Source organism: Camelus dromedarius, chromosome 11, assembly GCF_036321535.1.
Source record: "Camelus dromedarius isolate mCamDro1 chromosome 11, mCamDro1.pat, whole genome shotgun sequence".
Taxonomy (NCBI): domain Eukaryota; kingdom Metazoa; phylum Chordata; class Mammalia; order Artiodactyla; family Camelidae; genus Camelus; species Camelus dromedarius.
Window position 1 is genome coordinate 21,789,656 of NC_087446.1, and position 15,301 is coordinate 21,804,956.

The 15,301-nt window shown below is 39.9% G+C and overlaps 2 protein-coding genes across 4 annotated transcripts in view; one reads left to right on the forward strand and one right to left on the reverse strand.

The window, feature by feature from the left end:
- Positions 1 to 5,521: 5,521 nt before the first annotated feature.
- CCDC59 (coiled-coil domain containing 59) lies at positions 5,522 to 10,690 on the reverse strand. The gene is made up of 5 exons (XM_031463063.2): positions 10,604 to 10,690; positions 10,173 to 10,328; positions 8,867 to 9,203; positions 7,769 to 7,868; positions 5,522 to 6,000 (listed from the first exon to the last, which is right to left on the reverse strand). Exons 2-5 carry the CDS (start codon positions 10,324 to 10,326, stop codon positions 5,839 to 5,841), a joined length of 753 nt encoding a protein of 250 aa, XP_031318923.1. The 5' UTR covers positions 10,327 to 10,328; positions 10,604 to 10,690; the 3' UTR covers positions 5,522 to 5,838.
- Positions 10,429 to 15,301, forward strand: part of METTL25 (methyltransferase like 25) — a 197,956-nt gene continuing 193,083 nt past the window's right edge. For all 3 annotated transcript variants that reach the window (XM_031463060.2, XM_031463059.2, XM_031463058.2), the window contains exon 1: positions 10,429 to 10,764. In XM_031463060.2, coding sequence (XP_031318920.2) covers positions 10,491 to 10,764 — 274 coding nt within the window. In that variant the 5' untranslated portion in view covers positions 10,429 to 10,490. The remainder of the gene's footprint in view (positions 10,765 to 15,301) is intronic.

The following is a 15,301-nucleotide window of genomic DNA, read 5'->3' on the forward strand; positions in this document are numbered from 1 at the left end:
TTGAGGTATAACCAGCTAGACATACTGTTAATATTCCACAAAAAATAGCAAAGAGTAACTGTCTTTATCTATGTGTATACTAAGGAAAGCTGCATATAAATTGACTACTGTGAGATATTTACTTTTTCAGGGGATTGAGTGTTGCCAGTGGATCCAACTGGTGTTCCAGGTTCTTGTCCCGTCCCAGAAAGAATTCAGAGACAGGACTTAGAGGTTAAAAAAAAGTAAAGTGAGAATTTATTAAAGGAGGGGTAGTACACTTTCAAGGGGAGAGCAGGCAGGCAAGGTGAGAGGCTGTCCTGAGTTTCTTTGGCAAGTTAGTTACATAGGGTGTAAAAATGAATGGGCAGAGTATTCATTGAGGAGGGAAGGGCTTGGAGTTATATTTCCTGATTATCATCCCAACTCCACCTTCCCAAAGGGAGGAGGGATTTTTGTCCTTATTTAGTCTGGATCAGAAGTGTCATGGCATCGGTGCATAACGGGTACTTCTGATCTGCAAGGCTAATTTTATTGAAATGAGGGCATAATGAGCAAAAGGTTACGTTTGGACACTGGAAATTCCTGCCTTTTCTGACTTTTCTTTGTTAGTCTCCAGGCCAAAAGGTGTAGCCCTTTATCAGCCCAAAGATTCCTGCTTTTCTTTCTCTGCCCAGGGACCCCTGGTGCTTACAGTATGTTTTCCTGCATTTGGCCTGTGACCCTCCTTTCTGCCCAATTCCTGCCATTTGGTCTGTGTCCCCCTTTCTCTGCTCATATCTAGCTATCTGCCTGCTCTAACAGGAGGACAGGACATATGTGTGTTGGGAATTACCAGGAAACTAGGAATGACATTCTATTCCTCACCTTGAGATCTTGAACAAATGGGGTAGCCTTTTCTGATAGGCTTCTTAACTGGCTTTGTGGGAGTATTGCAAGGACTACGATGTGGCCATCCTTATTCTAAGATTAGTAATGTATTTTATTCCTGAGATTTCTTCAGGTTTGAATGGATATTGGGATGACCTCAGTGTGTGTGTGTGGTGGTGGTGGGGGCGGTTATGATTCATTTGAATCTTAGTAGGCCAGTTTCAAATATTCTACTCATATCAGTAGAGTCTTTAGCCCAAAGGGTACAAGGAATCTGATCGAACATTGCACTAGGAGAGGACAGTACCGTGAAGGAACTGCCACAATTTGGGTTGCTCTGATGTGGTGCCACCTGGCAAACATTTAATTTCATAATGCTATTATAGAGCAAGTCTCAGTTAAGTTTGCTGGAACAGAGACACACAATTAAAATCAATAAAATCTGCAAGACTAGAAAGATCATAGATTTCAGGGCCATGAGGAAACTTTTGGAGATAATGATGACAGATTTGTGATTGTGGCGATGGTTTCATGAGTGTATACATGTCCCCAAACTCACCAAATTATACATTTTAAATACGTTCAATTGATTATACCTTAAGAAATCTACTATTTGTGAGACCCCGAGGTCACTAGGCCCATGAAATGTGACCTTTGGGGTGGAGCTCTCTCAGTGCCATGGATAATTCAATCAGATGTTCTCAGTGGCAATTACCCAAATACTTAAAGAGAGCCCCATGTTAAACTGCCAGCAAAATGTGATGTCCCGTATTTTATATATTCCCCCTCTCAAACTCCTAGGGAGAAAAAAAAATCTATTACCTTTCAAGTTAATGTGCAAAGGCAATAAAATCACAACCCAGAATCTAGTGTTCTTGCCCTTATGTGGTAGAAGTCTAATGAAATTAAAGTACCTCCCAGTTTCTTACTTTGTTCAACTCACAGCAAGAAATGTTAGTGACTACATAGATTCCGACAGCAGCTGCAGCCTGTGTGTCTTTCTTGGAAATGGATGTAGCTCCTTCAGCTCCTCAAAAGTTAAATTAATTCAGCATCAAGTCTATGGGGTGTCTCAATTTTTAAAAGGTCTAAAGAAGTAATGGAATACTCAAGGCTATCATAACACTTGCTTCACACCTGGACAAAATTATGTTCCCAGACCCAGTAGCTATTTTTGTCAAAGACAACATGTTACTGAAACTCTACAGTAGAAACTCATGGGTCTGTAGGAATGGGGATAACTGGGGATGGCTTGAGCCTCATCAGAATGCCAATCAGTTCATGCCCATTGTCAGGGGTCTATGCCCTGCACACTTAGACTAAATTGGAAGAAATTTTTCAGCAAGAAGTTAAATTTATCAGCATGCATTTTGCCTGGCACACTGTACTTTCCCTCAGAGTGGCAGTTGAGACACCGATGCTATCTTGCAAAGTACAGATTTGCAGTGGTGCAGTCCCAGTCACCAGGTCTCATTTGTGGTCCTGATCTTTCCCATCTAGTATAATCAAAATCTCTTTATATTCAAAATTTGCTCTTTTACACTGCATTTTATGACTGGCATGGACAGTGTAAACCATGAACTTTGCTAGAGCTCTGTATTGCCTACAAGTCCTCTGCCTTGATGTTCAAAAATAGCAAATACTGATATAGTCATTAATGTTTAGCATATCTATAAATATTTTTCCATCATTAAATTCTTGCCTCAAATGAACTTGCATTCTGGTGTCTCTGCAGCCTCTGATGAGGCCCCTGATGCTCATACATGAATTTAAATGTAGTTCAAGGTTAAACTGCAGCAGCCTGTACCCTGAGGCTGCCTGCACATGCCAATGCCTTTGTTAACGCCACCACAGCCAGAATAGCTCGATAAACTTCATTTTGGCTGATACAGCTGAGGCCATCCGGGAGGCCAGCATATGGGTAGGCACCACACGGCCACATTCTGTGCCTTTATTGAAACCTGTCTCCATCACTTCCACTCCCCTCCCTGCTTCTTTGTTGAAGCCTACACACTTCTATTTAAGGTCCAAAATTGTACGCCACCTCTGTAGAAATAACCAGTTTTCTGTGGACAAAGCTACCCTAAACTTCAGCTCAAAAATCCCAAGTGCCTCTCAGGCTTAAAGCCTCTTGCCAAAACCATAGCAATAAAAAGCCTATTGCACATTTAAAAAGTCAAATTAATGGTCCAATATAAGCCTCTACAAACTGCCAAGATCAAAACTCCCTGAACACACATTGAAGTCTGAAACCACAAGTTCTGGCCATCCAAAGTTTCTCCACTTGTGTATCGTGTTCCCTCAAATTTCATTCCTGTTTTGTCCCTCAAGGTACTGACCCACGCAGCAGAAATTGGGAGTTTTAGATATTACATGCTCCCAAACACAGGCCTCTCCCCTGCTCTGCCTCTGTCCCCTTTCTGCCTTCATCAACACAGCCCATTCTTTACAGTTTTCAGTATGAGAATAGTAATTAAGAGTATGTGCACTGTGCAGGCAGGCCAGGTCCTCTCCCAAACTTATCATTTATATAACTCGCTACCTCCCTGGGCAGAACAAGTAAGAAGAGTAAAGAGACCATGAGTGTTAGGCTGAGGGTACCCCCTTCACGTAGAAGGAAACATCAGTAATGGTTAGAAGTGTTAGCCCCCATCAGTAATGATGACATGCACGTATCTATCTTGTAACTATTTTTAAGACTGTAGTAGATAAGCTCTTAAATACATCCCAAGTTTTCTTCTCCTTGTAATTCTCCTCATGCTTCTTCACCTTTAATTCTCTTCTCAACCTGAAAGTCTTTTCTCATGTGCCATCTCATCCATGAAAATTCCCTTGAGCCTGAAGACATAATGACACCTCTCAGGAGGCCCTGGTCCCATGCTTTGCAAAATGTGGTCTGAGGACCAACCACAACAGAATCATGGGATTGCTTGTTAAAACATCAATCACTGAGCCAATCAGTTATGCAAGTCTTGGGTAGGGCCCTTGAATAAGCATTTTAAGAAATTCTGTGGGTGCTTCTCTGGTGCGTTAAAGTCTGAACCTTTTGTTTTGTACCGAATGGCCACTGATTGCTTTTTGTTCTATGATGTTGTTCTTTGGCATTTACTGCCTTGTATGTTCCTTTTCTTCAAGAATAACTCCTTAACATGGACCCTGCATATATAACAGCTGTTCAACAAAAAGTTGTTAAAATGAACTTAACTAATTTCACTCATCTCTCAAAAAGACCAGATCTCTTCCTGTTTTGTCCTACCCTGATAAAATGTCTAGAAGTAAATGAAAAATACATGTGAAATCATTATAAAGCAATTAAAATATTTTACTCTGCTTTGCAATATAGCCAAATTTAGGCCACGTTGCTCATTTTAAATGCAATATAATGTACTGCAAATTTCTAAGCACCGTTTTTCTATGCAATAAAGAATTCTGTTTAGTAAGCCGTTTCCTTAGCATCTCCTATTGCACTTTTGGGAGTTTGGTTTTGTTTTTAAATGGAGGTACTGGGGATTGAACCCAGGACCTCGTGCACGCTAAGCATGCACTCTACCACTGAGCTATACCTACCCCCTTCTGTTGCTCTTTTAAATACAGAGCCATCAGTAGGGTTGGAGGGCTTCCAATATTTGGCTGCACCTGCTACCACTTATAAAACTTTACTATGCAATGTTTTATGAATATTATTGTACCGTCCTTTTGTTTATAATGATGATAGCCAAGCCCTTCTCATTTTGCAGTGATTGCAAGGAGGCAAGAGGAGAACCAGTATTCCAGTGCTTTCCCTTGGATGACAAAGGTACCAACTGAGACAACACTGGTAAGGCCCAGTGACAGTGTGCTTATATGACAAAGTCCCACAGGATCCGGAATGCTTAATTCCTGCTGTGACACTGTTGGTTTGCTATCATCATTCAAAAGATCTTATACTAACTAGCAAGCTATATACATCCATTCAAGGAAATATTTATAAATATCAGACTATGCAAATTCTTACATCCAACTCTGCTTGATAAAGACCACATTGCAGAATGGTGGGGGAAGAGAGTAGTTTCAGCACCCAGTAGCCTGCTCTCAGATTTCTGGAAAGACCATCCCCTGTGACATGTACCTAAATTAAAATACATAAATTGAAAAGTCCAAGGGGACTTCATCATTAAAATGAATTTTAAAACCGTAAAATGAATTTTAAAACTGATTACTAAATTTAAACATTTCATTGAAATGATTTGTTGAAAGCTCTGCTCCCTTATTTTATTTTTTGGTCAAAAGATTCTGGGGAGAGTTTATTGGCCTCAGCATACTTCTCAAGAAACAGGCACCAAGCAATAGGCTAGGTTAAATCTGATCGAGACAGACGGCTTTCAGAGTGAGTTTAAAAGCTTATACAATCACTTTCCAAATCTCCTACCATTTCCATCACCCTCTTAACACACACAGGTGAGTGAAGACATACAGGTAAGTGACTAACAAAGGGAATGGAGAAGCTGAGACAGGGTTGCATCCTTCAGTATTTGCCTTAGGAGTACCTGACCCCATCTTCCCTTCAGCGCACTTGTATTTTCTGCCCTTCAGCATCTGTCCATAAACACTAACCCAGAAATACATTTCAGATTTTTGAGAAACAAAATCACAAAACTCTCTTTTAAATATTACGATTAAAAATTCTGCTCCCTTATTTTCAAAACACTTTATTTCATCTGAATGTCCTACAGTACAAAAGTATTACATTGAACCTGTAACTCAAACAGCAGGTTCTGTCACTTCTTCATGAAGCAAATAAATAAAAAACAAATCATATCATGTAGAGCATATATAGAAAATGTTCTTTTACAGAAAAAAAATATTTGGACATTTTATGTTTAGTAGAGCTTAGCAATCCAGTCTCTGCTGACAAATTTAATTAACTGTTTGGAGGGACAGTACACACACAAAGGGACTCAAGAGCTGGAGGACATTTTAACTCTTGTTTAATCAGACAACACGTCTGATTTAATTTTTTTCTTGTATTTTTTTCAGAAGATACTCCATCTGTAAATTCAAGTTTGGTTGGCCCTTTTTAGTCTTTTTACTCAGTATTTTGAACGTTTCCATTTTCTTCTTTTTATAGAGCCTTTGAGCTTCTTCTCTCTCTTGCTTTCTCCTCTCAAATTCCTGAAATTATTAACATATGTAATTTTCATCAGTAACAAACAGCAGATACTGTTCAATAATTCTGTTGAAATAGTTACCACCATGCAAACACTTAAGGTTTGTCTTATATTTTACAAAATATAGTGTTGTAAGTGCAGCAGTATACCATGTGTGCTTTCATACTACAATACGTGCTATAACATAGAATAATGTAAAGTTATTGAACAGTTTTAATCATTTGTATACAAATAAAATTAGAGCACAGAAGAGAGAAGGCATATTTATCTAATGATTTCATCATTTAATCAGACCCACTGAAGACTTAAAAGGGTTTTAGAGGTTATCTAGTCCATATAACACTAAAATCTTCATTTCCAGAATATCTGGTGTTCTTTCTAATTTGCAATCTGACAGATTTAATTCAAGAAGCACTTATTAGCTATATACTGCATCTATGTGCTAGGTATTATGATTTGATCTTTTAAGAATTACTATGCTCATTTGATTTCCTAAGATAAAGACTCAAATTCATTTGAGTTTAAGGAAAAATAATTCAGTTATATACACACCTGAAAAGCACTGCTTGAAATGCAATACTCTTTAATTAAATGTGAAAGTTTTAAAAGTTCTTTATGCAATATGTGCACTATTTTTCAATTTCCTCTGTAACACACATAGCCCCCAAATAACACAGCCTTACATTTGTATGGTGATATAATTAACAAAGTGCTTTCATATACATCATAGCATATTCCATTCTTTCAAAACTTTTTATGCTAGAATTCATCTTCCTCTTACAGATAAGAAGCTGATGCTCAATTTTCACAAATACAAAGCATTTATACATACATAAAGGAAATTTTTAAAGAATATTGTTTTACAGTATAATGGTCCTTATTTCATCTGGTATACTATTTCCAAAGTTGACTGATATCATATGGTTGGTTATAAAAAAGCATAATACAACAAAGGTCCAGTTTTGCCATGGAGAAATGTTCCTCCTTCATCCTAGTCTGCCATCGGTTTAAGAATAATTGTAAGAATTTTAGATGTTAAACTTCCAGATTTCTTAATTACACAAACTATAAAGCTAAGACATAAAAAGAATTATGTCAGTGCCATCTTTGGAGTATTTCTGATTGATGTGCAATCCTTTTTAAAGTAATAGATTAATATAGCTTCAATACAAGAAATACAAATTAACCACAGATTTTTATTTTGTTGAAGTTGTACATAATTGTGTTTTTACTCATTTAAAAAATGCTATTATAATTTTGGGTTTCTGAATGATAAGAAAGAGTGGTAACTTTCTGCTAAATTAACCTAGTAGGGTTTTTAATAAGCAAAACCAACTCTTCTGAGTAAAAAGATATTTTATTCTAATGCCTCCCTCTGACTTTTAACTTACTTTGATGCAAATTTATGAAAATCATCTACTTTTTCTTAGATTAATAGTTCTCAAATTTTATCACACATAAGAATCTCTTGAGGCACTTGTTAAAATGCAACAACCTGAACCATACTCTTGAGAAACATTGTCCCAGACGTTCATACTATTAACCTACAAGCAGTACCTTTAAAAGCCTATTGTTGAACTACCAGTATCACCTCCCAAGGGTAATACAAACAACCAAGGAATTTAAACATGTTAAAATTCTCCCGCTTTGCTCAGCTCATTCGTTTATACAAATATTTATAGAGGGCATATTATGTGCCCTATATTAAGAAGAGAAGCTTGCATATACACTTAAAGAAAAATGAATCTAAATATTTTAAAAGGAGATCTTACTTGTTTCTTAGCAGCACGCTTAGCTTGTATCCGCTCATATTCTTCCTGTGCTTTTTGATTTGATGTTTTCTTTTTATTCTTCTTTGGAATAGTAATGGAGCTTTTTGAGATAAATGAAGACAAGTAAGTCACAAGGATTAAAAATAATACAGCCAAAATTATGACAAAATTGTCAAATATAGTACTTGTATAGTCAAATCTCAGTAGCAACTTAAGAGGGGAAGACAGGTTGAAAGAAAGGGGACATTAATTTTATTGGTAAATTGTCCAAATAACATATTAAAAAAATATAGTTACAGCTTTCAAGATAGAAAAAGTGGCAAACGGAAAGTTTGAGAGAAATATTTCAACCAGGGAAAATACAGAAAGCTCTCAAAGACCCTCAAATATTTAAAAATAGAAAACCAGCATATGACTGGCAGAAATGAGAGACTGAAAAAGGCATTAAAGGATGTTATGAAGGATGTTTTGGGTGTACATGAACTTTAATCCCAAAGCTCTTTGACCAACTTGTCTCTGTTCCATCTCATTTGTTTTTTTAATTGCAACCTAGTCTATGTTTGCAACAACAACAAAAAATCCAGTTTAATAATAGTAGTATCAGTTAACACTGAAGTAGCACGTCCCATGTATCATATGCCTTTTTAAGTACCATGTATGAACTAAATGAACTCATTTAGTCTTCACAACATCATGAGATAGGTTAGGGATACCACAGTCTGTGCAAATAATCCGTTCCAGGTTTGTGCAATATAGCAGCTCTAAATTACACACTTATTAAAAATTACTTTTTTAAAAAAAGTACATCAATAACAGGAGTCCATCAATGTCCAAATAAGTTAAATGGCCTTGAGAGACTTAAATCCAGAACCCAAATCTCTTAATTCCCACTCCATTACTTCTTCTATTAAGCTAAACTGGCCTAACAGACATTTAAGCTAACAAGAAAGCCTCCATGAAAATATTTTCACATAATTACCTTGACTTCTAAAATGCTTTGAGAAAAATTACCATTCCTACAGAAACTGTCCTGTAATCTCTTTCATAAAACACTACTTACATCTACAGTGAAGAATTTCAAAAGAAGGTAACACATACTTCACTCTTACGCTACACCGTTGTCCTGGCTGAGGCTGCTCAATGCTACAATGTTCTTCAGACAAAGCTTGGTCAGTGCTACACTGCTCTTCCCGCAAAGGCTGAGTAACTTGTTCTTCTGACAGAGGCTGGTCAACTTGTTCTAACAAAGGCTGCTTAACTTTTCTAACTTGCTTCCTGAGTCTTTCCTCTTCAGCTAAATAGAGATGTTTCAGATGATCAGGGTATCGGTCTGTGAATTGGGATTCCTGTGAGGTTTGAGCCTTCTTTTCTCTCCATAGCAATTTCTTGTAACTTTGCTGGATCTTTAGTTTTCTTCGAAATGCAAAGCCTTGTCCTATTGAAGAATATTGGTCATAAATTACTTTCTCAGAAAATAAGTTGCATGAAAAGTGTACCTGTTAATTTAAAATACTTTTTACATCATCACATTCAGATACAAGAGTTACATTATTTTGCTTTAAAATCTTATTTCAAGAAAACAAGTTTAAGCTAATGGAATGACTAGTACGTTGGTCCTTTGCAAAAAGTCCAGACCAACAGTAGTTGTGCAGAACTCAAGAACTTCAAAGAGGGGAAAATAACTAGAGTGTTGCACAACTCCAACTTATTGTACCCACAAATCAAACAAATTCCTTAATTCATCTAAAATATTTAATCTAGGTCTTCAATAAATATCTAAGGTAAAAAAAAAAACCCTATTATTTTACCTTAGAGAAAAGACCATACAACTGATTTTCTAAAGTAATTCAACACAAGAGGGAGGATGCTGTATAACTTTCTGAACGTCTGGCAATTATCAGAAGACTAAACTTATTTAAGATTTAAGGGTACTGAAAGACACTCCAAATGGAATTTAAGGGTACTGAAAGACAGCAAGGCAAAATGAAAAACACGAATTAAAGAGAAGTAAAGACAGTAAGAGAAGACTGGAGGGCTGTGGGGTAATTTGTAATTAGCAAGGGTATGAGGCAGTATATACCTGGCCCCGTCTTTCTATCCTGTACTGTACTACACGCACAAATTAACCCGTAGGTGCTCTCTATTTATAGTTTCAAGGGGAAATGCAGAGAAAAAGCGTTCTGAAGAAGAATGAAATTTAAAGTCAGGGCAGATGTTAGCAACACTGCCTCGTCTTCCCATCCAGAGCTCTGAGAAGCCCACAGCATCAGAACATTTAAGAAAAGATTCCTCTGCCCCACGAAGGGTTCTGGTCTGGTTCCTAAACCCTTCCCTGCTTCGGTGGATCGTGTATCCTAAAATTTCGCAGGCCTGACGACTTGTAAAAGGCCGCCCTCTTACATACCTTCGCGAACGCTCCCCACGAAGGCCTGCGCATGGTTAGGTCGCCACGTCCTGTGTTTCACATTCTTATTTCTGAATCCAACCGATGAAACTCCTTCACCATGCGTCCCAAAACTCTCTCTTCGCCACCTTGCAGCCGGCCTTACCGGCGCCATGGCTAGAAAAACCACAACGGACGCAGTCAAAATACGTCATCAGGCAGAAGCAATCAACCGCCCAGCCAGAGTCCAGATCGGAGTTCTACTTATCGGGCCTGTGCTACCGAGCTCTCGCTTTGCGGCCACGTTTGCGCCACCTACAGCCCGGGAGGGTGTGCGCCATGGCGGCTTCTCGCCCGCTCCCGGTGACCCAAGGCCTGCCCACATTGTGTGCCAAGTTTCAGGAGCTCCTGCGGTTCCTGAGGGAAGCCCTATCCATTTCCAGTGCACATACGGTGGACTTCTACACGGAGTCTGTGTGGGAGAAACTGGTCGACTTGCCCCCGGAGACGGTGCTGGCGGCGCTGAGGAGGCCGGCGGCGGCGGCGGCGGCGACCGCCGCTGAGGCCCAACCCTCAGAGGCGCGCCCCCTGGTGGAAGTCGAGAGGGGCTCAGGTGAATGGCTGGTGGACGGGGCGGGCGGGGAGGCGGAGAGAAGGCCGGCCCAGTGAAGCGTGCCCCATAGTGGAAGTCGAGCGGAAACGGGTGCGCGGCCGGGCGGGCCGAGGGGGCTCCGGAGGCCCTCCGTGGGATGAAGCTGAGCCCTGCCAGGATCTCCCTTTTGTCCCTGGGTGTTTGTTATTTCCGCAATTTAAAGAGAACAGGAAACAGAGCTAAGAGCTTCTTTCATTTAGTAACTCAGCAATAATTTTTTTTGGCTGGAGGGAAACAAGGAGAACAGGGCTCTCACAATGCTTATAAATAACACGAGGAAACACAGCAGAAGATAAATCAGTAGTAAACCGTCAAGATCATTTCACATGATGATAATGACCAAGAAGAAAATGAAACCAGTCAAATGTGATAGCGATTGTGTGAGGAGGCTGCTTTAACTTAGCTGGTCCTGAGCAAGGAGCGTGAGAAAGCGCTGTGAGCCAAAGGAAGGGTTTTCAGACCCATAGATCTCAGAGGCCCTGAAACACGAAAGAGCGGGGCTGGTAGAGGTTCAAAAGGAAGCCTGAGTGGCTAGAGCCAAGTGCTGGGCAAAGGCAGGGGCGGTTGGGGATGTAGTCAGGGGCCGGATCGCCCAGGGTTCTCTGGGCCTTCAAGGGTATAGGGTTTGAAGTGTGGTGGGAAACCTTTGGAGCCATTTAGTCAACGTAGTGACTTAATATAACATATTTGAAAAAGTAACTCTGATAGTTATTTGAAGAACAGACTAGCAGGGCAAATCTGAGGGGCCAGTTAGAAGACCATTTCAGTAGTACAGGAAAGGTGATGGGATCCTGGGCTAGGATGGCAGTGAAGACCTGTAATTTACCAGTTCATTTGAAAACTGTTTATAAAGTACTACTGTGTGCCATGAAATTAAGTAGATTCTACTAAGGCAAGTACCTTTTGGAAGTAGAGTCCTAGGATTTCTCCTCATTTCCTTCCAGGTGTTCCCAATCTTGCACTTGCTCATGAACTTTAGAGCATCACTCGAGGGGCCTCCTATAATAGGTCTAGGTAAATATTGATTTCTTTAAAGTCATTGTTTATTGTTGAAAAGTTAGGCACTTCTTTAGTTTACTCTTATAATACCTAATACCTATGGTAACTTGGCAGCTTAAACTCCAAAAGAGCAGAGATTTTGCCTGTCCTGTTGTATACCCAGCACCTAGTAAAACACCTCTCATGCATTATTAAATGCCAGGTGAAAATTTGTTGTGTGAATTAATTAATGACTCATCCAGGCTTCCAAAAAAAGAAAAGATACTGAATAAATATGAAGCCCAAGACTTTTCATATGGGTTCAGCCTAGTTGGCATACAATGGAAGAAATAGATTTGTTTATATAGCCTAATGATGATGATGATGATAATAATAATAATAATAATAAGATTCTTTGATATTTATAATTTTCCATGCAGTGTGTTGTTTGTTTGGATATTTTCTCTTTTAATCTTTACATCAGCCTTGCAGGGCTCTGTTTTACCCATTTGTGAAATTGCAAATTGAGGAGATAATTTGCCAGGGACACAGCTTGCAATGGAGATTCAAACCTGGGCCATCTGACTCCACAGAGTATGAAACTTTACTGCTGTGTTGGAAGTTTTTTTAAATTATTTCAGAATGACTTATAAAGGCCATTTATTATCAAAACTAATATTTTTAAGACATGAATACATTCCTTATTAATATTTTTTTTAATCATTGTTTCCCCTTCAGGAATGTAAGAATTGTTCACTGTTGTATCTTTAGTGCCTAGAACAGTACCTGGTCAGAGGTGGTTGCTAAATATTTGACAAATAAATAAATAAATGAATGTCACTTATTTGTTCTCTTACCTTGGAATAAAATAACATTTTCGGGGAAACCCTTATAACCAATTTTGTGTCTATTCAACAATAATGGAATCTGGACTAGATTTTTCACCTTTGAAGTGTCTCTGACCTTGCCAAATTTTTTATACAAAATGTTCAATTGTATAAATGGTCAGCTGCCTCCAGTATTAAAAAGAATGAATTTTTATAATTTATTCTTGTAAGGAATATTAATTTTGTTTATGTAGAGATTATGTAAAGATGGGCATTTTCCCGTCACTGTATGAAATTTACTGTTTGTGTCAAAGAAGAGCATTTTTTGCCATTTGACCAGATTTGTATCTTACTAAAGAGTTGTTAGGTGCTCTATACAGTATAATTTGGCAGTTAAGTTTTTAGATTGTTTAGTCAGATAGGGTTCAAATTTCAGTTCTACCAGCTCTGTGACCTTGGGGAAATTCATTCATTCATTCATTTGTTCATTCAGCGAACATTTACTTAGTGTCTGCTATGTGCCAGAACTTCTCTAGGAATTGGGGAAATAGCAGTAAATAAAGTAAATAAAAATCCTACCTTCATCTTGCTTATGTTCTAGAGGAAAAAGATAGGTAATTTTTTTAAAGTGCCTCAGAGAAGACTTAAGTAGCAAAGGGAGAAGTAGGGGGACATGCTAGGGGAAGGTATGCTTGCAGTTGTAAGTAGGTTGTTCCAGCAAAATTTAATGGAGATAACTCTGGGGGAAAAAATCTAAATAAAGAGAAAAATGAGTCATGGAGCTTTCTGGAAGGAGAGCATTCCAGATTGTGAGATCAGGGAGTGTGGAGGCCCTGCGGTGGGAGCAGGCACAGTGTGTTCAAGGAGCGGCAAAGAGACCGGAGCAGATTTCCATTAGGGACTCACCAGAAGTAGGGTTTTCTGCCGGCTCCGTGTGAGGGGTTACAAAGGACATGGTTCCCAGAGCTGCACTAAATTAGTGCACAGTGTGTGGACGTCCACTAGCAGATGTTTGGCATAATCATTTGGTGTTGATGTTTGAAGGGCATAAATTATGATTATTGTGTCCTCCCAAAATTCATAATTTGAATCCCTAACCTCCAGTGTGATATCTGGAGATAATGTCTTTAAGGAAGTAATTATGGTTAAACAAGGTCAAAAAGGTGGAGTCCTAGTCCACTAGGAAGAAGAGGAGACACTAGGCGAGTGCACCCAAAGAAAAACTACTGAGGACACAGTGAGAAGGCAGCCATCTGCAGGCCAAGGGGAGAGGCTTCACCACGGAACCAGCACTGCCAGCACTTTGATCTTGGACTTCAGCTTCCAGAACTGTACAAATAAATTTCTGTTGCTTAAGCCACCCAGCCGGTGGTATTTTGTTATGGCACCTTGAGCAGCCTAATTTGATGGGGCCCTGCAGACAGACTGCCTGGTTCAAGCCCTGGCCTCACCGCTTACTTGCTTGGTTAGCTTGGGCATCCACTCCCTGTGCCTCAGTCCCTCATCGCAAGGTGGGGTTAATCACATTTCCGGCCCGATGAGGTGCTGTGAACATTGCACGAGTGAATACATAAGGGTTGACAATAATGCCTAACAGAGCGAAGCACTTAACCCATTCACTTGTTTGGCTGTTGTTTACTAAGCACCTCCCACCTCCCAGGCCCTGTTCCAGACCCTTCAGTTATGACACCGAACACAGCAAAGTCCTTGCCTGCATGCAGCCCATGTTTTTGTGAAGACAGATACAGAGAAACCTGTGTGTGTGTTTATACACATGTTCTGGGGAGGGTAAGTGAAAAAGATGGTGTGGAGAGATGCTGTTTTGTATGGGGTGATCAGGGAAGTCTTCCCTAACAGAACAGAATTTGAACAGAGACTTGAAAAAAGTGAGGGAGCCAGTTGTTGCAGGTATCTGAGGGAAGAGAGTCAGGCCGAGTGGACAGAAAATGCCCAGCGGAACATGCTGGGGGTGTTGGAAGCACAGCAGAGCCGTCCGGATGAGGCTGAGGGGAGACGAGGTTTGAGAGGCGGCTTCGGGCAGCTTCGTATAGGACTTGCAGACCATACTGAGGGCTTGGCTTTTGCTCTGAGTGAAGTGGAAATCTCTGCAAGGACTTTGTGAGGGGTTATGATGGGTGTATTTCATGTCCCAGGGGTGACACTAGCTTCTGTCTGGGAAATTGAGGGTGAAGGTGGATGCAGGAAGACAGGATGGAAGGCTGTTAAAATAATCCCGGGTACTCCAAGTAATGGCCGGTCAAAGAGGTCAGGCAGTTCCTCCAGCAGATAACGATGACAAACACTGGCCAGATTATTAAAAACAACTAATGGAACGTTCTAGAAGATGACCAAAGGTAGGCAGAAACATGAGAAGAGTTTGCTGCTGAATGACTACTGTGGTTGGCTAAGAACTGAGGATTAATGACTTTCTTGCTGGAGGTGCTCCAAAGCCCCCTAGATCTGGCAGTGGAAAACGACATTCTTCCAGCTCATGGAGGACACAACAAAGTTCAGAGAGCAGAGCAGATGGAAATTTAAGGAATACATTCTGGAAGGAGAGCCACAGAAGGGCTGGAATCTAAGATCTGAGCTAAAACTCTGGCTAAAACCCTGGCTGACCTCTAGACTACACGCTCACACACCCACAGGAGACCCAGAGAGTCCAGCAAAAACGCTGGCAAAACCAGGAGGAT